The sequence below is a fragment of the Copadichromis virginalis genome, linkage group LG22, assembly GCF_057382275.1.
Source record: "Copadichromis virginalis isolate Kocher_CV1m ecotype Utaka linkage group LG22, C_Virginalis_male_GT1.1, whole genome shotgun sequence".
Lineage (NCBI taxonomy): Eukaryota > Metazoa > Chordata > Actinopteri > Cichliformes > Cichlidae > Copadichromis > Copadichromis virginalis.
In genome coordinates this window covers 4,016,154-4,041,222 of record NC_140638.1, presented here as the reverse complement: position 1 = coordinate 4,041,222, position 25,069 = coordinate 4,016,154, and the positions used below count along the sequence as shown (strand labels likewise).

At 37.6% G+C, this 25,069-nt stretch overlaps 2 protein-coding genes and 2 long non-coding RNA genes across 9 annotated transcripts in view; 2 read left to right on the top strand and 2 right to left on the bottom strand.

Annotated features, from left to right (window-relative positions):
* Window positions 1-25,069, bottom strand: part of styk1a (ATY kinase 1a) — a 51,101-nt gene that overhangs the window by 2,782 nt on the left and 23,250 nt on the right. The window lies entirely within an intron of this gene.
* On the top strand, window positions 7,485-19,338 carry LOC146682461 (uncharacterized). Of its 4 annotated transcripts, XM_085445442.1 has the most exons (4): window positions 7,485-8,085; window positions 8,178-8,253; window positions 9,148-9,176; window positions 9,607-18,297. In XM_085445442.1, the coding sequence occupies exon 4, from the start codon at window positions 10,410-10,412 to the stop codon at window positions 17,781-17,783; it is 7,374 nt and encodes a 2,457-aa protein (XP_085301568.1). In that variant the 5' UTR covers window positions 7,485-8,085; window positions 8,178-8,253; window positions 9,148-9,176; window positions 9,607-10,409; the 3' UTR covers window positions 17,784-18,297. The 4 variants fall into 4 exon arrangements, with proteins under 4 accessions (XP_085301568.1, XP_085301569.1, XP_085301570.1 ...); XM_085445443.1 differs by lacking the exons at window positions 7,485-8,085; window positions 8,178-8,253 and adding an exon at window positions 19,155-19,338 and having other exon boundaries at window positions 8,262-9,176; window positions 9,607-17,501; XM_085445444.1 differs by lacking the exons at window positions 7,485-8,085; window positions 8,178-8,253 and having other exon boundaries at window positions 8,262-9,176; window positions 9,607-17,098; window positions 17,421-17,521.
* The window catches only part of LOC146682460 (uncharacterized), a 3,851-nt gene continuing 68 nt past the window's right edge, over window positions 21,287-25,069 (bottom strand). The window contains exons 1-2 of the long non-coding RNA XR_014917700.1: window positions 24,598-25,069; window positions 21,287-22,586 (exon numbers count right to left, since the gene is read on the bottom strand). The exon at window positions 24,598-25,069 is cut by the window's right edge and continues 68 nt beyond it. This is a non-coding gene — a long non-coding RNA (uncharacterized LOC146682460). The remainder of the gene's footprint in view (window positions 22,587-24,597) is intronic.
* The window catches only part of LOC146682459 (uncharacterized), a 2,132-nt gene continuing 933 nt past the window's right edge, over window positions 23,871-25,069 (top strand). The window contains exon 1 of one of the 2 annotated variants that reach the window (XR_014917698.1): window positions 23,871-23,935. This is a non-coding gene — a long non-coding RNA (uncharacterized LOC146682459). Of the gene's footprint in view, window positions 23,940-25,069 lie in introns of both variants that reach the window. The other variant, XR_014917699.1, reaches the window with a different exon arrangement.

Below are 25,069 nucleotides of genomic sequence, written 5' to 3'. Positions count from 1 at the left end.
TAATGTATTTCAATGGGGAAACCCTTCAAATTCTCATTCAACTTCATCCTCTTTAAACTGTATCTACTTCCACATACATTGACATAGAGCCACCATTCAAACTTTAAAACGAAGACAAGACATTCAACTATTCAACTTGTATTTATCTTTTCAATATCTATTATACTTTTTCTTCAGTTCCAGTTTAAGTTTCATGATGTTTTTTCACCCGTTTCAGAGTTTATAATGGGTGTGTATGGGACGGAATGTTGGGGCTAGAGTGAGACAGCTCAACTGCTAGAGTGAGAGGAGCAAAAAAATTAATCTTAAAATATTTTTTAAAACTGCTGCTGTGTCCGCAGCGTTTGCTCTACAGGTATGATTTTACCCTCAAAACGTAGCCATGGCTGTCCTCTTTCATCCAATGTGTTTACTATTGTACTAGGTGTTATGGTTCTTTCATAAATGTCACCAATGCACAGCCTCCTCCCTCCAACTCTTCCATAGACTCTAATGTTAAAATTGCTCAGAAGGTTCGTTTGAAAATCAGAAGAGCATGGTGTCTTTACACTGTCACCACGTCCATATAATAAACTCCACAGGCATGAAAACTGAGAATTTGGTAGACTGGACATTGCTGCCGCTCACGGTGAAAGAATTTTGTCAATACGACCTATACTTTTCATTTGGGAGCGATTTGTTTAGGGCTGACGTTTCTGTTCATTTTAAGCAGCAAAAGTGAGGCGCATGTCTGTGTACGTGTGTATGGAGCCATTGGGTGCGGTCACTATAGCAACCAGGCTCACACCTGCCTGCTTAACGAGCTCTCTCTCTCACTCTGCCAAGATTCATCTTAAGCACTTCTCTTTCAACTGCTGCTGTCTCCACAGTGTCACAGCCATCATTTTACCCTCAAATTGTCGCCATCGTTGTTCTTTTTCCAACATCTTGTCTTTCAAAGCTCAGAGATGTAAACTTTTTAAACTGTGTGGGTCCAAGTGGAGGGATCACATTTTAGTCATTCAGTGATTCAAAGAATATGACCTTTTAATATTCTTTCAGATGTTTTCTGACTCTAAATGTTCTTTTCTCATTTCTTAGGGTTTTCTAATTTACAATTAAAACATTTTCAGCTTTTTTTTCCAACTTCTTCTTCTGTGTAACCTTCAGCTTTTAGCAGTTCAGCACTTTTGGTTTCACGTTAAATTCGGGATTTTTTTTTTTTCTCGTTCAAAATTTTTAACTCAAAATTCAGCAATTAATTCATTTCAGTGCATACATTCAGATTCAAGCATTCACACTGCAGTTTCTTCAGAAAATGCACTTTCTAGTTATTAGTGTGAATGCTTGAAAAGCATTCACAGTATTGTTCTTCTAATCTTTATTAGTGTGAATGCTTGAAAAGCATTCACAGTATTGTTCTTCTAATCTTTATTATTATTATTATTATTATTATATTTTATTTTTCCGTACGTTTTTTCAAAGCCTACTCCTTCAAAACCGTTCAACTTAGAAAAACCATTCAAACATCGTTAGATTCCTATTATTTTGGACATGACTGCTTCTAATTTTCTCATTTTTAACATTTATATTTTTAATTTTATTCAACTTTATTCAACAAAAATTTCCCATGTATTTCAATGGGGAGACCCTTCAAATTCTCATTCAACTTACTCATTTTTAAACTCTTACTACTTCCACATACATTGACATAGAGCCACCATTCAAACTTTAAAACGAAGACAAGACATTCAACTATTCAACTTGTATTTATCTTTTCAATATCTATTATACTTTTTCTTCAGTTCCAGTTTAAGTTTCATGATGTTTTTTCACCCGTTTCAGAGTTTATAATGGGTGTGTATGGGACGGAATGTTGGGGCTAGAGTGAGAGAGCTCAACTGCTAGAGTGAGAGGAGCAAAAAAATTAATCTTAAAATCTTTTTTAAAACTGCTGCTGTGTCCACAGCGTTTGCTCTACAGCCACCATTTTACCCTCAAAACGTAGCCATCGCTGTCCTCTTTCATCCAATGTGTTTACTATTGTCCTAGGTGTTATGGTTCTTTCATAAATGTCACCAATGCACAGCCTCCTCCCTCCAACTCTTCCATAGACTCTAATGTTAAAATGGCTCAGAAGGTTCGTTTGAAAATCAGAAGAGCATGGTGTCTTTCCACTGTCACCACGTCCATATAATAAGCTCCACAGACATGAAAACTGAGAATTAGGTAGACTAGACATTGCTGTCGCTCACGGTGAAAGAATTTTGTCAATACGACTTGTACTTTTCATATGGGAACGATTTGTTTGGGCCTGACTTTTCTGTTCATTTTAAGCAGCAAAAGTGAGGTGCATGTCTGTGTCCGTGTGTATGGAGCTATTGGGTGCGGTCACTATAGCAACCAGGCTCACACCTGCCTGCTTAACGAGCTCTCTCTCTCACTCTGCCAAGATTCATCTGAAACACTTCTCTTTCAACTGCTGCTGTCTCCACAGTGTTACAGCCATCATTTTACCCTCAAAACGTCGCCATCGTTGTTCTCTTTCCAACATCTTGTCTTTCAAAGCTCAGAGATGTAAACTTTTTAAACTGTGTGGATCCAAGTGGAGGGATCACATTTTAGTCATTCAGTGATTCAAAGAATATGACCTTTTAATATTCTTTCAGATGTTTTCTGACTCTAAATGTTCTTTTCTCATTTCTTAGGTTTTTCTAATTTACAATTAAAACATTTTCAGCTTTTTTCCAACTTCTTCTTCTGTGTAACCTTCAGCTTTTAGCAGTTCAGCACTTTTGTTTTCAGGTTAAATTCAGGTTGTTGTTTTTTTTTTATCTCATTCAAAATTTTTAACTCAAAATTCAGCAATTAATTCATTTCAGTGCATACATTCAGATTCAAGCATTCACACTGCAGTTTCTTCAGAAAATGCACTTTCTAGTTAGTGTGAATGCTTGAAAAGCATTCACAGTATTGTTCTTCTAATCTTTATTATTATTATTATATTTTATCTATTCCGTACGTTTTTTGTAATCCTACTCCTTCAAAACCGTTCAACTTAGAAAAACCATTCAAACACCGTTAGATTCCTATTCTTTTGGACAACACTGCTTCTATTTTTCTCATTTTTAACATTTATATTTTTAATTTTATTCAACTTTATTCAACAAAAATTTATAATGTATTTCAATGGGGAGACCCTTCAAATCCTCATTCAACTTACTCATTTTTAAACTCTTACTACTTCCACATACGTTGACATAGAGCCACCATTCAAACTTTAAAACGAAGACAAGACATTCAACTATTCAACTTGTATTTATCTTTTCAATATCTATTATACTTTTTCTTCAGTTCCAGTTTAAGTTTCATGATGTTTTTTCACCCGTTTCAAAGTTTATAATGGGTGTGTATGGGACGGAATGTTGGGGCTAGAGTGAGGCAGCTCAACTGCTAGAGTGAGAGGAGCAAAAAAATTAATCTTAAAATCTTTTTTAAAACTGCTGCTGTGTCTACAGCGTTTGCTCTACAGGTATGATTTTACCCTCAAAACGTAGCCATGGCTTTCCTCTTTCATCCAATGTGTTTACTATTGTACTAGGTGTTATGGTTCTTTCATAAATGTCACCAATGCACAGCCTCCTCCCTCCAACTCTTCCATAGACTCTAATGTTAAAATGGCTCAGAAGGTTCGTTTGAAAATCAGAAGAGCATGGTGTCTTTCCACTGTCACCACGTCCATATAATAAGCTCCACAGGCATGAAAACTGAGAATTAGGTAGACTAAACATTGCTGTCGCTCACGGTGAAAGAATTTTGTCAATACGACTTTTACTTTTCATTTGGGAGCGATTTGTTTCGGCCTGACTTTTCTGTTCATTTTAAGCAGCAAAAGTGAGGCGCATGTCTGTGTACGTGTGTATGGAGCCATTGGGTGCGGTCACTATAGCAACCAGGCTCACACCTGCCTGCTTAACGAGCTCTGCCTGCCACTGTACCAAGATTCATCTTAAGCACTTCTCTTTCAACTGCTGCTGTGTCCACAGTGTTACAGCCATCATTTTACCCTCAAATTGTCGCCATTATTGTTCTCTTTCCAACACCGTATCTTTCAAAGCTCAGGCATTTAAACTTTTTAAACTGTGTGGATCAAAGTGGAGGGATCACATTTGAGTCATTCAGTGATTCAAAGAATATGACCTTTTAATATTCATTCAGATGTTTTCTGACTCTAAATGTTCTTTTCTCATTTCTTAGGGTTTTCTAATTTACATTTAAAACATTTTCAGTTTTTTTCCAACTCCTTCTTCTGTGTAACCTTCAGCTTTTAGCAGTTCAGCACCTTTGTTTTCAGGTTAAATTCGGGGTTTTTTTGGTTTTTTTTAATCTCATTCAATATTTTTAACTCAAAATTCAGCAATTAATTCATTTCAGTGCATACATTCAGATTCAAGCATTCACACTGCAGTTTCTTCAGAAAATGCACTTTCTAGTTATTCTATTTTATCTATTCCGTACGTTTTTTGTACTCCTACTCCTTCAAAACCGTTCAACTTAGAAAAACCATTCAAACACCATTAGATTCCTATTCTTTTGGACATGACTGCTTCTATTTTTCTCATTTTTAACATTTATATTTTTAATTTTATTCAACTTTATTCAACAAAAATTTCCCATGTATTTCAATGGGGAGACCCTTCAAATTCTCATTCAATTTACTCATTTTTAAACTCTTACTACTTCCACATACATTGACATAGAGCCACCATTCAAACTTTAAAACGAAGACAAGACATTCAACTATTCAACTTGTATTTATCTTTTCAATATCTATTATACTTTTTCTTCAGTTCCAGTTTAAGTTTCATGATGTTTTTTCACCCGTTTCAGAGTTTATAATGGGTGTGTATGGGACGGAATGTTGGGGCTAGAGTGAGGCAGCTCAACTGCTAGAGTGAGAGGAGCAAAAAAATTAATCTTAAAATCTTTTTTAAAACTGCTGCTGTGTCCGGAGCGTTTGCTCTACAGGTATGATTTTACCCTCAAAACGTAGCCATGGCTGTCCTCTTTCATCCAATGTGTTTACTATTGTACTAGGTGTTATGGTTCTTTCATAAATGTCACCAATGCACAGCCTCCTCCCTCCAACTCTTCCATAGACTCTAATGTTAAAATGGCTCAGAAGGTTCGTTTGAAAATCAGAAGAGCATGGTGTCTTTACACTGTCACCACGTCCATATAATAAACTCCACAGACATGAAAACTGAGAATTCAGTAGACTAGAAGCTGCTGTCGCTCACGGTGAAAGAATTTCGTCAATACGACTTTTACTTTTCATATGGGAACGATTTGTTTCGGCCTGACTTTTCTGTTCATTTTAAGCAGCAAAAGTGAGGCGCATGTCTGTGTACGTGTGTATGGAGCCATTGGGTGCGGTCACTATAGCAACCAGGCTCACACCTGCCTGCTTAACGAGCTCTCTCTCACTCTGTACCAAGATTCATCTTAAGCACTTCTCTTTCAACTGCTGCTGTGTCCAGAGTGTTACAGCCATCATTTTACCCTCAAAACGTCACCATCATTGTTCTCTTCCCAACACTGTGTCTTTCAAAGCTCAGACATTTAAACTTTTTAAACTGTGTGGATCAAAGTGGAGGGATAACATTTGAGTCATTCAGTGATTCAAAGAATATGACCTTTTAATATTCCTTCAGATGTTTTCTTTTTTGTTTTTAGTCTAAATTACTTTTCTCATTTCTTAGATTTTTCTCATTTACATTTAAAACATTTTCAGCTATTTTCCAAACTTCTTCTGTGTGTTTTTCAGCTTTTAGCAGTTCAGCACTTTTTTTTTCCGGGTACAAATTTCTGTATTTTTCATCTCATTCAACATTTTTAACTTAAAATTCAGCAATTAATTCATTTCAGTGCATACATTCAGATTCAAGCATTCACACTGCAGTTTCTTCAGAAAATGCACTTTCTAGTTATTAGTGTGAATGCTTGAAAAGCATTCACAGTATTGTTATTCGAATCTTTATTATTATTCTATTTTATTTTTCCGTACGTTTTTTGAAAGCCTACTCCTTCAAAACCGTTCAACTTAGAAAAACCATTCAAACATCGTTAGATTCCTATTCTTTTGGACAACATTGCTTCTATTTTTCTCATTTTTAACATTTATATTTTTAATTTTATTCAACTTTATTCAACAAAAATTTATAATGTATTTCAATGGGGAGACCCTTCAAATCCTCATTCAACTTACTCATTTTTAAACTCTTACTACTTCCACATACATTGACATAGAGCCACCATTCAAACTTTAAAACGAAGACAAGACATTCAACTATTCAACTTGTATTTATCTTTTCAATATCTATTATACTTTTTCTTCAGTTCCAGTTTAAGTTTCATGATGTTTTTTTACCCGTTTCAGAGTTTATAATGGGTGTGTATGGGACGGAATGTTGGGGCTAGAGTGAGACAGCTCAACTGCTAGAGTGAGAGGAGCAAAAAAATTTATCTTAAAATCTTTTTTAAAACTGCTGCTGTGTCCGCAGCGTTTGCTCTACAGGTATGATTTTACCCTCAAAACGTAGCCATGGCTGTCCTCTTTCATCCAATGTGTTTACTATTGTACTAGGTGTTATGGTTCTTTCATAAATGTCACCAATGCACAGCCTCCTCCCTCCAACTCTTCCATAGACTCTAATGTTAAAATGGCTCAGAAGGTTCGTTTGAAAATCAGAAGAGCATGGTGTCTTTACACTGTCACCACGTCCATATAATAAACTCCACAGGCATGAAAACTGAGAATTTGGTAGACTAGACATGGCTGTCGCTCACGGTGAAAGAATTTTGTCAGTACGACATGTACTTTTCATTTGGGAACGATTTGTTTCGGCCTGACTTTTCTGTTCATTTTAAGCAGCAAAAGTGAGGTGCATGTCTGTGTCGTGTGTATGGAGCCATTGGGTGCAGTCACTATAGCAACCAGGCTCACACCTGCCTGCTTAACGAGCTCTCTCTGCCACTCTGCCAAGATTCATCTTAAACACTTCTCTTTCAACTGCTGCTGTGTCCTCAGTGTTAAAGCCATCATTTTACCCTCAAAACGTCGCCATCGTTGTTCTCTTTCCAACATCTTGTCTTTCAAAGCTCAGAGATGTCAACTTTTTAAACTGTGTGGATCCAAGTGGAGGGATCACATTTGAGTCATTCAGTGATTCAAAGAATATGACCTTTTAATATTCTTTCAGATGTTTTCTGACTCTAAATGTTCTTTTCTCATTTCTTAGGTTTTTCTAATTTACAATTAAAACATTTTCAGCTTTTTTCCAACTTCTTCTTCTGTGTAACCTTCAGCTTTTAGCAGTTCAGCACTGTTGTTTTCAGGTTAAATTCAGGTTGTTTTTTTTGTTTTTTTATCTCATTCAAAATTTTTAACTCAAAATTCAGCAATTAATTCATTTCAGTCCACATGTCTGTGTCCGTGTGTATGGAGCCCTTGGGTGCAGTCACTATAGCAACCAGGCTCACACCTGCCTGCTTAACGAGCTCTGTCTCTCACTCTGCCAAGATTAAATCAAAAATGTGTGTTACATCTAAGCAGTTGTAGTAAGATTAACTTTTTCAATAGGTACAATAAGACAGGTTTGACAGGCTTTTGCCACAGATTAACAGTATGTCAGCAGTTAATATAGGCTAACTGAATAGAGCCCTGAATTATTGCCCTGTTAAATTCAAGTTGATTGTGTATTGGTGGACTTGTCTTCTCCACACAGGTTTTTCATACCTCGGCAGTTTTAGTCAGTTGATGACTTTAAAATAATCTTTTCTGACTGGATAATTAAAGCTCACAGCATCTACTTGTCTGTAGTGTATTTTCCCACATTTTAAATAATCGAATCTCATTTAATGTCTCTGTTTTTAGTCTGTATAGTTTATCTCCCCACGAATACGCTCAAAGTAGTCTTAAAATAAAATCCATAAAACAGTTCAAGATGACATACTTTTTATTTGCTAATTTAATGCCAGTTGCCCTCTTTCCTGAGTATAAGCGAATGAGTGACATAAAGAGAAAAAGTACCAATTTGTATGCTGGTGAGTCTTGTGTATTTTTTTCTCTGTCTCTCTATGACAGAGAAATATATATGCTCATTATTGATGTTCAAACTGATGCTCAAATTTCCAAGCACCACCTGAACGCCTCATCAGTCTTTAACTAATCACTGCACCAACTGCCGTCATTCCGCTTTGCTCTCTGCTGTGGTAAGTACAATACACTCAGTACAGCACGGTTTTAATTTTATGATGGTAAAAATACATGTTTGACATTTAAACTCACATATCAAGTCTTTTTAAAGTTCAACAGAGTTCAAAGAATAAAGAAAGCAAAAAAAGAATAACCTTTGCTACCATTTATATAGGTTTATGACTTTTGCTGTTAGCAGCAGTGCTAACGCTAGCTTCAATGCTAATGCTAGCTATAGTGCTAACACTAGCCTTAGCAGTTGTTAACTGACAAAAAGAATATTCTTGTGATATTCCTGTGATATTTATTGGCGGTCAGTGAGACAAAAGTAACAAATGAGATTTATTATTGCCATTGTGCCTCAGTTTTAACAGTAAGAGTACTTTATGACTTTTGCTGTTAGTAGCAGTGCTAATGCTAGCTTCGATGCTAACGCTAGCATCAATGCTAACGCTAGCTATAGTGCCAACACTAGCCTTAGCAGTTTTTAACTGACAAAAAGAATATTCCTGTGATATTCCTGTGATATTTATTGGCGGTCAGTGAGACAAAAGTAACAAATGAGCTTTATTATTGCCATTGTGCCTCAGTTTTAACAGTAAGAGTGCTAGTTCTACCAGCAGTGCTAACACTAACTGAAGTGCTAATGCTAGCAGGAATGCTAGCGTTAGCAGCGATGCTAAGGCTAGTAACAGTCTAACAGTAGCCTTATATAAGTACTTAAATAAATACTTCAGTTAATTAGTTTGAATTATAAAATGGCTGCTGTATCAGCTGGTGTGCTATATTACTCTATAATTACCCTGCTGACTATAAGTTCAGTGTATCATGTCGTGTGGGCTTTGTTTTTTTGTTAGTCTGATAACACTGTACAGACAACTAACATGTTATTTCTTGTCTTACACTTTCAGGAACTTGACTCACATCTTTGCTTTGCCTGGTAGGTGTGCACATACTGTTAGAGAAGTACACCAAATTTTTAAAAAAAGAGTCTGACTAATATAAGCTTTAAAGTGATGGGTTCAAACTTTGTGCTAGACCTTTTAAACACATTTTTATAATAAATACACATAAGTTCAGCTTAACAATTGGGCTAAAATATTTTTTTCGTACATTTTTGCACATTACATGTGATTAGTTAACAATTCACTCAATCATATTTGTATTTAAAAATATTATTGCTGAATTTAATTAAATATTTATTCTTTTAAAAAGTGCCAAATTGTGCAACTTTTTGCACATGGCAGCCGACAACAGTTTAGCTTGAATATTTGTTTTGTCCTTTTTCAGTAGTCACAATTAGTTCATACAATTACCATGTGATATAATTTTATTAAAATTATTTTTTTTTTCTTGTTTTTTGTTCACAGTGTGCAGAAGAAGAACAAGGACCAGATCTCCAGTCTTCTATCTCACATCCCAACCCCCCAACCCCTCTATCTTCTGTCCTACTCCACCTGTTGTCTCTGCCTTCTTTCCATCTGTATTTCACCCTGTGGTTTGTGAGAAATTTTGCCAAACCAAGAATCTTATTGCGGTTTGATTTAAAGCCGTGTCTCTCCTGCTCTGTCTGTTCTCTCTGCTAAATTTTCTCTCTACCTGTTTTTCACTCTTTGGCTTGCTGCTGAAAAATGCACAAGCCAATAAAACAATAAAGAGTGCATATTTTGCCTCAACCTGAGAACAAACTGAACAAACAAAGAAAACTCTGCGGTTTGATTTAAAGCCGTGTCTCTCCTGCTCTGTCTGTTCTCTCTGCTAAATTTTCTCTCTACCTGTTTTTCACTCTTGGCTTGCTGCTGAAAAATGCCAAGCCATTAAAGCAATAAAGAGTGCATATTGCCTCTACCTGAGAACAAACTGAACAAATAAAGAAAACTCTAATTCACGGTTTGATTGTGATTTCCCAGCCGTGTTTCTCCTGCTCTGTCTGTTCTCTCTTCTAAATTTTCTCTCTAGCTGTTTTTCACTTTGCGCTTGCTGCTAAGTTGTGCCAAGCCAATAAAGAGAGTGCATATTATTCTCTCGACTGACAAACTGTCAAACAAACAAAGACATCTGTTTCTGAGAAATAAAAACTGAAATATAAAGACAAAGAAAACATCTCCTGCTCTGTGCCACTCTTATTTTATAAACATATTTTCTAAAGACTAAGAGAAACACTTGTGTAAAAATGCCAAGGAAGCAGAAAAAGTCACAAGCTGCAAAACAACGCTGGAAGAAGTTCCATGAGTTTTATGAAGTACCAACATGTGAACAAGCTGAGTGTGATTTTCCTCAGAGCTCTGCAGAAGACTTTGTGTCTGCAAAGACCAATGCTGATGGTGTCAAACAGGCAGGTCAACATGTTCCTGCACATGTACAACAGGTATCCTATGCAGATGCTGTAAAGATTGGATTGCAGCATGAATTTAATGATCATCAGGTAAACCATAGAGACCAACCTGAGGTGTCAAGTGCCCCACAGGTGGGTTATGCTGATATTGTAAAAAGAGGCCGTCACAGTGATGTGGCAGGACCATCTCATGCAGAAAGAGTGAACTTTGAAAACCAGCCCTCTGTTACACATATCTGTGCATCTCACAGCCAAGCTCATCCCAAATATGGAGACTCCAGAAACAAGCAGTGCACATGTAACTCACTCACATTTCTTGCTTTCCTTCATGAGAATGATAACATGACTACAGCTGACCTTAATCTGGTCTTGGATAAAGGTGATGTGATGTACAAAGAGGCCAAGAAAAGATTTCCTAAAAATATTCATTTGGCAACCGATGAGCTGCCAGACAAAGTTGATGCTCGCTGGTCTATGTATGATGTCGACATGACACAGCCTTCCCGGTATGGGACATTTGAAGAACCTCCAGAGGAAGCAGTAGATACCTTTCTCAGCTTAGAAGCAGGACTGAGCTGCCTGTTGTCAGATGTGCAGTATGCCTTATTGATTATGAGTGGATTGTGTATCGCAGTGTTCAGATCCACATCAGGCAAATATGGTTTCTTTGATCCACACTCCAGAACACCCAGTGGTCTTCCTCTATTACTACAGTCACGTAATCGTGGTACAGCAGTGATGCTGAAATTCACACTCCTCAGTGACATGATTAAGAGGATCCAAGATTCTTATGAAATGATGGAGATATCACCCTCTTGTAACTATGAACTGAAGCCTGTGCAGTTCTACAGTATGAGCACAGTCAACCTGAGTGATACTATCACAGACACAGTCTGCAGACCAACAGCTGCCACTGCTGTGGCATCTACTCACTCTGATACAACTGTTGATGAAGCAAACTCCTCTACTCCAAGGAGAAACACAACGACTGATCTGACTGAGAACATCTTTTGTCAAATGTCCATTTGTACGCCACCGGTGAAACAAAAAGAAGTCCACGTGACTCAGTTCACATCATATGAAGATCAGAATGAACCTCCTAATATACCAACTGAAGAACTATGCAGTGAATTAAGTTTCCTTCCATCAAGTGATGCTTTTTCATGTCAATCAAATGCTGCCATAACAAATGTTGCTGCCTGTGACCTTTCTGATATAGTTTTACAAAAAGTGAAAAAAGTTAATAAACAACAAAGGCAAAAAATGAGAAGAAGATTAATGGCATCAGAGAAACCCAGAAATCAGAGAAAAGAAAACCAAAAAAGGAAAGAACGACAAAAGTATGCTTCAAACAAAGAGTACAAAGAAAAGAAAAAGTCTTGCACAAGCGAGGCATATAAAAACAATCCTGAAGTCAGACAGAAAAAACAACAGTATATGAAAAGACGTTACTGTGAAAATGATGAATTCAGAAAGAAACAAAAACAATATGTTAAAAAACGTTTTTCTGAGAATGCTACAGTTAGAAAGAAACAACAACAATATATTAAAAGACGCTACTGTGAGAACGATGAATTCAGAAAGAAAAAACAACAATATATTAAAAGACGCTACTGTGACAATGCTGAATTTAGACAAAAACAAAAAAACTATATAACTGAAAGGTATCAAGAAAACCCTGAATTCAGAGAGAGACAGAGATCTCGAGTGACTCAGCGTTATGCACGTGACAATGCATTCAGAGTAAGACACAGACAACTAATGAAACAACTAATGCGAGACAGGTATCAAAGTAATCTTGCATTCAGGATTATGCACAACATGAGATGTGCAATGAAAATAAAAAGGAAATACAGATGGGTGAACAGACAAACCCAAGAGAGTGACAACAGTGTGATCAACGAGGCCATATCTGTGTTCAAATCACAAATCAAAGCTGGACCATCATACCCATGTACTGTATGCTTCAAGGCTTCATTTCCAAACCAAGTGCGACCCTGCACAAGGTCAAAGTATGTCAAAAACCCACATGTAGTTGCAACATGTTTGACAGGAAAGTTTGTTCATGTTTGTGATGAAAACTGCAGAAATGAGCAGTGCAAAGTGCCTGATGAGAGAAAGAGAGAGTGGATATGTCACACCTGCCACGATCATCTTAAAAATGGATCCATGCCAGCACTTGCTGTTGCCAATAAGTTGGATCTTGCTGATATTCCAGCTGAACTTTCTGATCTCAACATACTGGAGAGACATCTCATAGCCAAGTGCATACCATTTGCCAAGATCATTCCTCTTCCCAAAGGCAGACAAAGAGCAATTAGAGGAAATGTGGTCTGTGTCCCATCAGAGGTACAGGAAACTGTTGAAACACTACCTCGATTGAGAATTAATTCTCAGGTCTTGAGAGTAAAATTGAAGAGACGCTTGTCTTACAAAGGTCATCAGCTGTTTCAGACTGTAAGCTGGTCTAAACTTGTGCAAGCACTGCATAAACTCAAGCAGATTCATCCACAGTATAAGGATGTGAGCATCAGAGATGATGCTGAGCTGTGTGATCCAACTCTTCCTGATGAAGATGATGAGGATGATGATGATGAAAACATGAATGAGGACGATTATGATGAGGCTGATTTAATGGAAATTGACAGCTGTGAGAAAAATGCACTGAGTGAAGCACAAAATATAAATGAACAGGACATTGACATGTTACCCTGTGATGGTGAACAATCGCATGAACAGATGAGAGATGATTCAGAGCAAGCAGATGGACTGACTAATGGTGGTTTTGCACTCGAGTCCTGTTTGCAGCCCCCTGATGTGGCTGAGGAGATATTATGTTTCAGTGAAGGAATCTACTCTGTTGCTCCTGCAGAGAGAAACAATCCAATAAGTTTTTTCAAAACACCTAAACTGGAGGCCATGGCCTTCCCTGTGCAGTTTCCTACAGGCCAAAACACACTTGATGAAAGAAGGCTGATCAAAGTATCCCCCAGTGGGTATTTCAAATCAAGACTTTTCTGCATTGATGATCGTTTTGCCAAAGACACAAACTATTTATTCTTTGCACAGTTTGTGACTGAAATACACTTGGCTACATCCAGCATGACAGTACAGTTAAGGAAGGCAAAGCCTCTGACCAGAGATGGTAGAAAAATAACCTCAGGCATGTTACAAGATAAACATGAGGTGGAGAAACTGGTGCGAAATAAAGATGCAGTGAGATTCATGCAGCCTCTGAGAGGAACCCCAGCCTATTGGGAGAAAACAACAAGAGATCTTTTTGCCATGATCAGACAGTTGGGAACTCCCACGTTCTTTTGCACATTTTCAGCTGCTGAAATGCGCTGGCCTGAAGTGATTGAGGCAATAACAAGGCAGCAAGGTGAACAAGTGAATTTTGAAGGACTCGACTGGTCAGCAAAGTGTGACATCCTGAGAAGCAATCCTGTCACAACAATGCGCATGTTTGACAAGAGAGTTGAAGCATTATTCAGAGATTTACTCTTATCTCCCGCAGAGCCACTTGGCAAAGTCATTGACTACTTTTACAGAGTTGAGTTTCAGCACAGAGGAAGCCCACACATACACTGCCTCCTGTGGGTAGAAGGTGCTCCTGTGTTTGAGGAGGATGATGAGCAAACTGTTCTTGATTTTATAAACAAATACATCACAGCTCAGCTGCCTGATCCACATAAACAACCTGAACTGTACAAAAAAGTAACAGAAGTGCAAAAACACAGTAAGAACCACACAAAGACGTGCTTTAGGAGTTTAAGCTCCGGGTGCCGTTTTGGTTTTCCCAAACCACCCTGCAATGAGACAATGATCACAAGACCCAGTGAGGATGATGCACTGGAAGTAGAAACGGCAAAGAACAAGCTCAGACCACTGAACCAGCTGCTGAATGAACCTGAAACTGCTTCCATGAGTTTAGAGCAGCTCTTGGAAAGATGCAAGTTGACACATGCAGAATATGAGAGATACCTGAATAAAATGAACATGAGGAGTACGATCATACTAAAGCGTGATCCAAAAGACTCTTGGATAAACAGCTATAATCCACATCTGCTTGAAGCCTGGAACAGTAATATCGACATAAGCTTTGTTTTAGATGCTTTTGGTGCTGCAAATTATTTAATGAAATATATATCAAAAAAAGAGGGCGGGCTATCTGAGTACCTGAAAACTGTCATTGAGAACTCCCATAAGGACAGTGTAAATGAGTGCGATGAAATGAGAGCCGTCATGCAGGCATATTCAAAGAAGCGAGAGATCAGTGCACAGGAGTGTGTTGCTCGTGCATGTGGTCTTCACATGAAGCAATGCTCACGTGCTGTAATATTCATTCCAACTGATGATAATCCTGTGAAAATGAGTCGTCCCCTGTCAGTTCTGGACAACACAACACCTGAGTCTTCCAATGTTTGGATGACATCTTTGAATGACAAATACAAAGCCAGACCTGAAACACCAGAGTATGAGGAGATGTGCATGGCAGACTTTGCTGCTACTTGCAGGATTGTCTATGGCCAACAGAAAAAAGGTAAAGATGTTTTGCCCCTTCTCAATGAGATGGGGTTTGTGCAAAGGCGCAAAAACAATAAGCCTGCTATCATCAGATTTCACCGCTGCTCACAAGAAAAACATCCAGAGCAATATTACGGAAGACTGCTTAAACTGTACCTTCCTCATCGTTCAGACCACGAACTGAAAACACCATCGTTGCCAACCTATCAGGCTTTCTATGGTGCTGGCTGTGTACAGCTACCAGGTACTGACCATCTTGAGTACGTGCAACACATTGTCAAAAGAAACAGAGAAAAATATGAGAAAAACAGTGAGGAGATCGAGAGCGCTGTTGAGGAATATGAGCAGAACAGAGGTGTGACTGACGAATGGTGTAATCTGGCACCTGAATCAGATCTCGTAAGGTTGCCACTTGTCGAACAAGAAAGAGAGCGAGACAATGAAAATGAACAGGAAGATGTGCCCGACTACAGCCGTCAGGCTGATGCTTCAACAGAAGTCAGAGCCATCAGGGAACCCCCTGCTCTTGATCCCACATTGTTACGTCAGATGTTTCAGAATCTGAACAAGAAGCAAGCCTGCATATTTTATGCAGTTAGAGACTGGTGCATTAAAAGAGTCTGTGCTCTAAATCCAGAGCAGTTTTTCTTTTATATTAATGGTGGTGCTGGAACAGGAAAATCACATCTTATCAAATGCATCTACTCAGAAGCATCTAAGATACTGAGCAAAGTGCCCAGATATGCAGACGACGTTGACATATCAAAACCCACTGTCCTGTTAACTGCTTTCACTGGGACTGCAGCTTTTAACATTTCTGGAACAACACTGCATTCTCTTCTCAAGCTGCCTAGAAGCTTAAAACCTCCCATTCAGGGACTTGGCAATCAGCTGGATGAAGTCAGATCAGAACTTTTGAATGCTGAAATAATCGTCATTGACGAAGTGTCTATGGTGTCAAGACATCTGTTTGCATATGTAGATGCAAGACTCAAACAGATCAAAGGGACTCGGAGACCCTTTGGAGGCATGTCAGTCATTGCTGTCGGAGACTTCTATCAGCTACCCCCAGTGCGACAGTCTAAACCTCTCTGTGTGCACGACCCGTCTGAGATTGACCTGTGGCGGGAGCATTTTCAGATGATCACTCTGACTGAGATTATGCGTCAGAAAGATGATGTTGTCTTTGCAGAGATGCTGAACAGAATTCGTGTGAAAGGAAAGTTGGATGAGCTTTGCGAAGCAGATAGAAATTTGTTGTCACAGGCCATAACTGAACCAGGCCTTTGTCCAACTGATGCGTTGCACATTTTTGCAACTAATAAAGAAGTGGATGCACACAACTCTGCAACACTGGCTCTGCTCCACACTCATATCATTGACATCCATGCAGATGATTATAGAAAAGATCCTAGAACTGGCAGAATGGCACTTCAAGACAGACCATTGAAAGGAGGTAAAAACGAGTTACCAGACACACTGAAAGTTGCAGAAGGAGCTCGTGTCATGCTCACCAGAAACATTGACATACAAAATGGTTTGGTTAATGGAGCTTTTGGAATACTACTTAGAGTAGTTCACTCTGAAAACGACCAACACATCATCAAACTTGGACTTAAAATGGATAATGAGACATCTGGAAAGAATAACCGCACACCAGCAGACGACATGGTGTACATTGAGAGAGCAGAGGAGAATCTGAAGCAGAAAGGAGTGGTACGAAGACAGTTCCCAGTGAAGCTGGCCTTTGCATGTACAATACATAAGGTACAGGGTATGACAACTACATCAGCTGTTGTCTCTCTTAAGAGCATTTTTGAGCCCGGCATGGCCTACGTAGCTGTCAGTAGAGTGACGTCTCTCAGTGGACTGTATCTTCTTGATATGGAGGAGAAAAAAATATTCACCAACCCAGAAATCACTGCAGCGCTTGAGAACATGAGACAAGCCAACCTTGATGACATGATGCCTCTTCTACACGTGAGGCAAACACTGAGCAGGTCAGAGGTTTTCACCATTGTTCATCATAATACAGAGGGACTGCCAGCTCACATTAATGACATCAAAAGTCACCATGAATTGTGTCTAGCAGATGTTTTGTGCCTAACAGAAACACACCTGCGGGGCTCTTTTGTCGCAGAGAGTCTCCACTTGGAAAATTACAATTTGTTCAAACGCAACAGACACCTGTCCTACACAAACTTTCCCCAGATGGCAAACAGAAGTGGTGGTGGAGTTGCTGTTTATGTGAAAAGTGACATTCAAGTGCATGAAAAACAGTACATCCATAATGTAACTGACCTTGAATTTCTGGCTTTAAAGGTTGAAGCACCAGTCAGTGCTCTGATTGCAGTTGTATACAGACCTCCAGACTACACTCTGAGGCCATTCCTGAAAAACCTGGTAAGCCTATTAGACTCATTGGAGATCATGGACTGTCATCCCATCATAGTTTGTGGTGATTTTAATGAGAATGTTTTATCCAGTGCAAACAAACCAATCCTGGAGCTGTTTGAGTCTAGGGGATACGCACAGGTCATCACTGCCCCTACCACAGAGAAGAACACACTGCTTGACCTAATTTTCATTTCTCAGTCAGATCGATGTCTCCATTCTGGAGTCATGAAGACCTACCATAGTTACCATGACCCAGTATACTGTGTATTGTCCTGTGATGATTCATGATCTAGATCTTTGAATACAGTAAGTAATATCTATATTTTTGAATGACTTAAGAAAGTAGAGCGATGCTTGAACTCCAGAAAGAAGTCCAGACGCTTTTCTTTGCAAGCTCCTTTGACTACGATGACCTGGATGACTGAGAACCTTCACAGACATAAAGTAGAGCGATATTTAAAAGTTGACGCCCTGCATTGCAGTATAATGTTTGAATTGTTTACATAAAATACAATTACATGAATTAAGTAATGATATCAGTAAAAGATGACAATTTTATTTATTACAGAAAATCTAAAATTCACTAACAGTAACCTATAAATGTCAGAAAAATCAAATATAGCAGTTTAAAATGAATAGTGTAGGCATATCCTCTCTGCAGCCAGGCTTCAACATCCTGCCAGGCTGCCCCAGTCTCACTGTGGCTGGGAGGGAGGGAGGGTGGACCAGAGGATTGCCTACACAACACATAAATGTTCAACAGCTTCTTCATTGTTTCTGAGAGAACAATAATGACTAAAGGTTGCTTTTTAAAAAAACAAACAAACAAACAAACAAACCTAATTACAGCAATAATGACAGTTAAGCCACTTTATGTGTGCCTCTATTTTGAAATACTATTTACAAAAATGTTATTATTTTGGTTTGTTATAAACTTTAAACTTTTTCAAAAGTATACGATTATATTTTTGGACCAATTTTACTATGAAACATAAATTTTTATGAGCTTTTATCATGTTTCTGGCCAGTGCAATCATCAGGGTGGGTCTGGGTTGATAACTGCACATTTCTGGCCAGAAATGTTTCAGCAGTGTTACATATGTAGTGCATATGTTACACTTGCTTTCTGTTACCAGCTGATACCCTACATTTGTATAGACATTGGATGGTGTGAGGTTGGGGAGTTGAGTGGGAGGGGGGGGGAGGGTACGGTGGGAGTTGAGGGGGGGGGGTTTCCTTTCCTGTTAGGATTCCTTTTTTTTTCTTTTTTTTTTTTTAAGCAAGACACAGTCCTCCTGTGTCTTCTCCAAGCTTCACATGTAAAATCCAACAATGTGAAGCACATAGCAGCTAGAAACTGTAATGCCACAGATCAGAGAAACTTCATCATCACCATCTTCATCACCATACGATCAGAGCGTGAGACTTCACATCTGGAGCACAGGAGAGATTCTGTGATAAGTCTTCCTTCTAGCTTGTCCCACAAGCAGCCGGTGAGATTTACTCACAACAAAAAGGGTTAATGACATTATTTCCATGAAAACATGTATTCATTCTTTGTGAAGTGTTTAAATTGTGTTTTCACTTGACCTTAGGAGTGTTAGAGTGTATTGTAATGTCTGTACTCAGGTGTTTCCCTCTGTGATCCATCCCCTTCAGAGCTGAGACACTCAGGACTGAACAGACTGCACAGTTTCTGTGACTGAGCCTCCAAAACACCTTCTTTGAAACCACTCATGATAGAAGGGCTTCATATTTGCAGCAGCACTACTACAGGTATTCAGTTTATTACAGGATGTGTTTGTTTCTTAGGACCAGCTCTGAGTGCACACTACCTAACATATACACCTTTCTGTTCATTACAAACCCACTACTCTGGATCATATGGCCAGTTGGCAAGAATGTTGCTGCAGGAAAACATCCCTGGAGATCACCATCATTGTCAGACTGACTGTGCCTCCTCTGTGCAGTGTCAAGATCCTCCCTAAATGAGTGTGTAAGTTAACATTTCCATTATTTTATTCCCTTTCACAAGACAAGTATCACTGATATTTACATTTACAACTACATATTCCTGTTTTCTGCTCTTCTTTTAAAGTCCTCCGCTATCCTGCTTCTGTGCTGCTTGCCACACATCAAACACTGGTCGGATGACAGGGAGGATCCACTCTGCAGTCACTGGACATGATGAGGATCATATGGGACTTCATAGTTTCACAGAAACGTTGTGCTCTGTGATTACAGGTTTTAAATGGACATAATGACTGCCTCTCTCTGATCAACAGGCTAAAGGATTGTTGTCATTGTTAGTGCTCTGTACAATGTATGCTTATTTAGTATTTCATCACAGAGCAAACCTTTATTTATTTAACATTTTTTTATTTTGTTCTAATGTTGAATTAACTGTGGGGATTTTTTTAAGTGGGCACTCGGGATGTCATATGACCAGAAATGTGGTAACTGGAATTCAACAGTATGGAAGAAAAAATCTGCTAAGAACAAAACGCACACAAAACCCCCCAAGAAAATTCAAATTCATTCCATGTAATCCAATCTAAAACATTTTAAACTGCTGAACAGCAACACAAACAGTGTTAAAAAACAGTGTTAACAGAATGATTATGATTTTGTACCAAAGTTTCAGGTCACATGGCACACCTAGTGTGTAGTGTGGGGTATCAGCTGGTAAGTATAGTTTTTTTTCATATTTGTGTCCTTAGAGTTCAGATAGATAAAGCCTTGTGTATAATAATTAGTCATAACCACAACTCAAAGTCAGGGACTAACTAAATTTGGGACTTTGTGTCTGAGCCCAGGTTAAAACAATGTGTAAAAAAGCATTTAGCGGCATGGCTGAACAATGCTGTAAACTAATGATACTTATTTATCCATGTTCACAAAAAGGACTAATGTGCTTATTTGATTATTTGCATGTGTTAAACTGTGTCACCACCTTAGGCTTTCATTTGAGTTTACTCAAAAATCTCTATACAGTTCTCTTTTACCACAGTGTGGACTCTGTTTACATTAAAACGTAAAGAAGAATGAGTAATAAAACGATGTGTAGACAGATCAGAAGATTAAGTAGACCGATAGAAACAGCTGTTCAGCCATGTTCTAAGAAACCAACACAATTTAAAGGTTCAGGATTGTGGTTTTAAAAGTTGAATTTTCATGTATTTCATATCTTCCTTATTATTTTTATTTACTTATTTAATTTAGTTATTTTTATTTATTCTACTAGTCCTTTTCAGAAAGAAGCTGTTAAAGCTGACTTAAGATTTTTATGTTATTTTCTATGACATACAAAACAAATTGATGTATGTAATACTATTAAACATGATATACACATGTGTATATGTCTGAAAAACATTATGCTGTATATTAAAGTTTGTATTTTCTGCAGAATGTTTGTTCATCTTTTAAGTTCATTTCAATTAGAAGAATATGAACTTTTAATATTCATTCAGAGGTTTTCTGACTCTAAATTTTCTTTTGTCATTACTCATCTTTTTATTATTTACATTTTAAACATGTTTAGCTTTTTTCCAACTTCTTCTGTGTGAACATCAGCTTTCAAAAGTTCAGCACTTTTGTTTTCAGGTTAAAAATTCTGCATTTTCCAGCTCATTCAGAATTTTTAACTTAACATTCAGCAATTAATTCATTTCAGTGCATACATTCATATTCAAGCATTCACACTGCAGTTTCTTAAGAAAAAAGAAAATTCCCCAAAACGGTTACAGGAGCTGCTATGGAAACGTGAAACAAATGGATTTACACAAACAGGCTGTCTTTCTGAGGTTTTAATTCAACTTTGCAAAATTAAATTAAGGAAACAAATTATTAGAAACAAGTGATCTACCTACCATATTCACATAAAACAATCAGAACAATTAATATAAAAGAACACCTGTATATTCACAAAGAACTGTAGAAAGCTAAAACATGATACTAATCCATTCACCTAACGCAGCTTAACAGTCTCTTGGATGAGCAAATTTGGAAGCATCAGATGTATGCTGAGAAGTGTGCCCCATCCAGGTCAGTCAACAGTTGAAGGACGAGTGAGGCAACTTCTGGGGCCACCCACCACTTTGGTGTAAATGCATCTGTGAGTCGCTGATCTAATTCAGTATGTCACAGTCAGTGTCTTATAGAAGTTCAGTGCTGCAGTAGTATTACTGTGTACAGTTTGCTATCTGATGGGAGGAATCTCCTAAATTTATAATATTTTAAAGCCTTACATCCCAAATAAAAAGAAAAACACCACCTGATCGTGGCCAAACAAAAAGTGACTGATTGGCATTTCTTGCAAGAGCCAAAGCTGTATATAATAACACTATTGCAGCAGTATGTAATCTATTCAGATTTGTTATATTTGAAAGCTTGGCCTCACAATTTAAAGAGGGTAATAAGCAAAAAATAAAATATCTATCTATCTATATAATAAGACAGATATCTTACTATCTATCGATAGATGGGCCATCAGTCCCTTTATTTTCAGTAAATTTTGAAGTATGAGATGTTTACTTGTGAGCATAGATCTGATGCTTCGAAATTAGCTCTAATGGTACAGTATAATACTACTGCAATAGTATTAAGTTGTATAGTTTTGGCACTTGCATGGCATTTATTATAGTGAAGGTATGGGTCACACTGTGGCTTTAAGCATTTAAAAGAAAAAACAAAACAAAAAAACCCCCAAAAGTCAAATAAATAAAATATCAGAATGATGAAAGAAAGGATGGCTTCATTTAGGATTTAGAGCATTGAGAGCCAAATCTTAACTATGTACAAGTTAAAATAGATAGATAGATAGTTAGATATCTAACTATCTACAAAAAAACCAAACAAACACACACATCCATATGGCTTTGCACTGCATGCTCCCTACAGTGAGGGTTGGTAAATTACTTGAGTGCAGTGTTTGTTATGCAGTGTTTTGATACTCTTAGATGCTGACCATGAAGTTCAGGTTCTTGTCTTCTTCTTATTTTTCTGTGTACAGCTTGGGCCATCCGCTCATAATACTGTCAGTTGTTTGGTTGAAGGTTTTTCCTGACACCCCTGAACTCTGCGATCCTGGTTCTGTGAAGTGTGGAAAACAGAAAAAAGATACTATGAACATAACCACAGATTAACCAAATAACACTTGGTATTATTTCTACAAATTGAAACTAATGCAAATGCATACTATCTATCTATCTATCTATCTATCTATCTATATATATATATATATATATATATATATAAAAAACAAGTTAGAAATGTGTATTGACACAGACCCAACCTGATAATTGCACATAACATGTTAGAGTACAGCTTATAAAAATTATACTTATTTTTGTGTCTAGAGATATAACTGTAAATTCCTAATGATAGCTAAATAAAAACAGGCTCAATAACATTTTGTTACAATTAAACAATATACATATATCATTCCAAATATAGTATAAACTGTCATTACTGTATTTCTGTAATAAATAAAATCATAATCTCACTGATATTATTTATGCCACACTTAATACATTTCTGTTTAATACTCATGTCATTGTATTTTCTCAAATTTAAACATTATACTGTAATGCAGGGTGGGTTTTTTTAGTCAACTGTTAAATATTGTTTTGGTTTTTTAACATTGTTTAGAAGTATAGAAATTACTAAAAAGATCTAGATCATGAATCTTAAAGTCGTCAATCAACTCCAGCTGCCCTGATTTAAACCATTTGTCTGGTGAAGACAATTCTACCAATGGAAAATAAGTTTGAATTTATCGGGCCAATCAAAATGCTCTATCCAATATGCCTGTAGTAACTACTGACATTATGTTTCTCTGTGGCAAATCCCTGTCAAATTTGCATCGGTGCACCTTTTGAAATACTGCTTCTAAACCCAAGGCAATGAAAATACAATTTGAACCGTGAGGGTCTTAAGGACTTGTTCTACACAACAATGTGTTCTTTATGTTCCAGCTGTCAAAAAAGTGGCCACATAAGCAATTTCAAAAGTTGGGTCTTTCCTCCTGTTCCTGACAGATAATACAATCTATAGGTTAGTTACAAGGTACTTGCTTGTTATTTCCTGAAAATGCAAGGTGAATTCTAATATTGGGGGGGGGGGGGGGGGGGGGGGGTGTTGAGCTGAAAAGTAACAGCTGCAGATGTTAGGCACAAAACATCTGCTAGATACAGTTCATGGTGACTCTTGATGACATTAATATGAGCTGGCAGTGCCTCTGTAATATTGTTAACAATGATGAAAGTTTTTAACCAGCTGACTGTTTGTCTTATGAGTAGACACCCCTCTACACACTAAGTATATCGAAATAAACGGCTTTTGTCTCGAGCGCATCACGCACTTTGATGGTCGCGAGCAGATTCCTTCTAGAACATCAGACCGTTGGCTGTTATTTGACGTCTAAAACGTAACTGCAAAAGGTAGGTGAGTATTATTGATTTAAACGCACAGTTAATCTCTTAAATCGAAATATGTAGACCCAAATCAATAACACAACTCCATAATTGATGTTATTATATATATTAAAAAAAACCCAGCACGAACAAATAATAAGTACCTAAAACCTCTGGTTATAAAAACCGAATTCTGCCGTTAGCAGGCACTTCTTTAGCTAAGCTGTCAGTTAAACATTAGCAAAGGTGACAAAGAAATCACCATAAACATTTTTTTTAATATCTGTGAAATAAACCAATTTTACTGGTTTGTTAAAAATTAGCCGTTTTTTTCTTTTTCATTTTTTTCAGTTATCGTGACATATGCAAAGACAAGAACATAAAACAGGCATATAGCCTACAGAAGGCTATATGCCTTTTAACAGATATTCTCAGCATATAAATAACAATGCGACATACTTCTTAGTTATAAAGGCTCCGTGTAACTCTGCTTACGTTAACTAAGCCATGAACACCTGTGCGACTTGAATTTCACAAGTTAGCAGCACCGTAGCAGGTACACTGACCGCTAGCCACACAGTTTATACTCTTAAATTCATGTGCTCTTTGTACACTCTTGGCTAATTAACTGTGAAGTTTACATTGCAAGTTATTAACACAGAGAGCATTGAAAAACGTATAAGTCTTACCTGCATGTTCGGGTTTAAATTTTTTCCTCAGTTGCCTCGTTTCACGTTATGAGCTCCTCTATGGCTCCGCGGGATCCGAAACTGCAGCACTTATTCTGTTCCTGGCATGCATGAATCCAGAGTTAACGACATGTGGCGCCTCCTACTGCACGGAGTGTGTGATATCAAGAAAGACGTCTTAAGAGCTTAAATTAATGTGATTGGACTTACCGGTATTTAACTTATCAAAACCTCACCTTTTTTCAAGTTTTTAACACTAACATGCGTAAGATGACCGAGGGCCTACACAAACATCAAGATTATTTTTAATTCACAGGCTCAAGGGGAATATATGAAACATCAATATATAAAAAACATCAATATATAAAACATAAAACATCAATATGACAAACACAAAAACACGTTTTTGTGTTTGTCATATTTGATTAAATGGTCATTATGGTGTCTCATAAAACTGTGTGTGTGTGTGTGT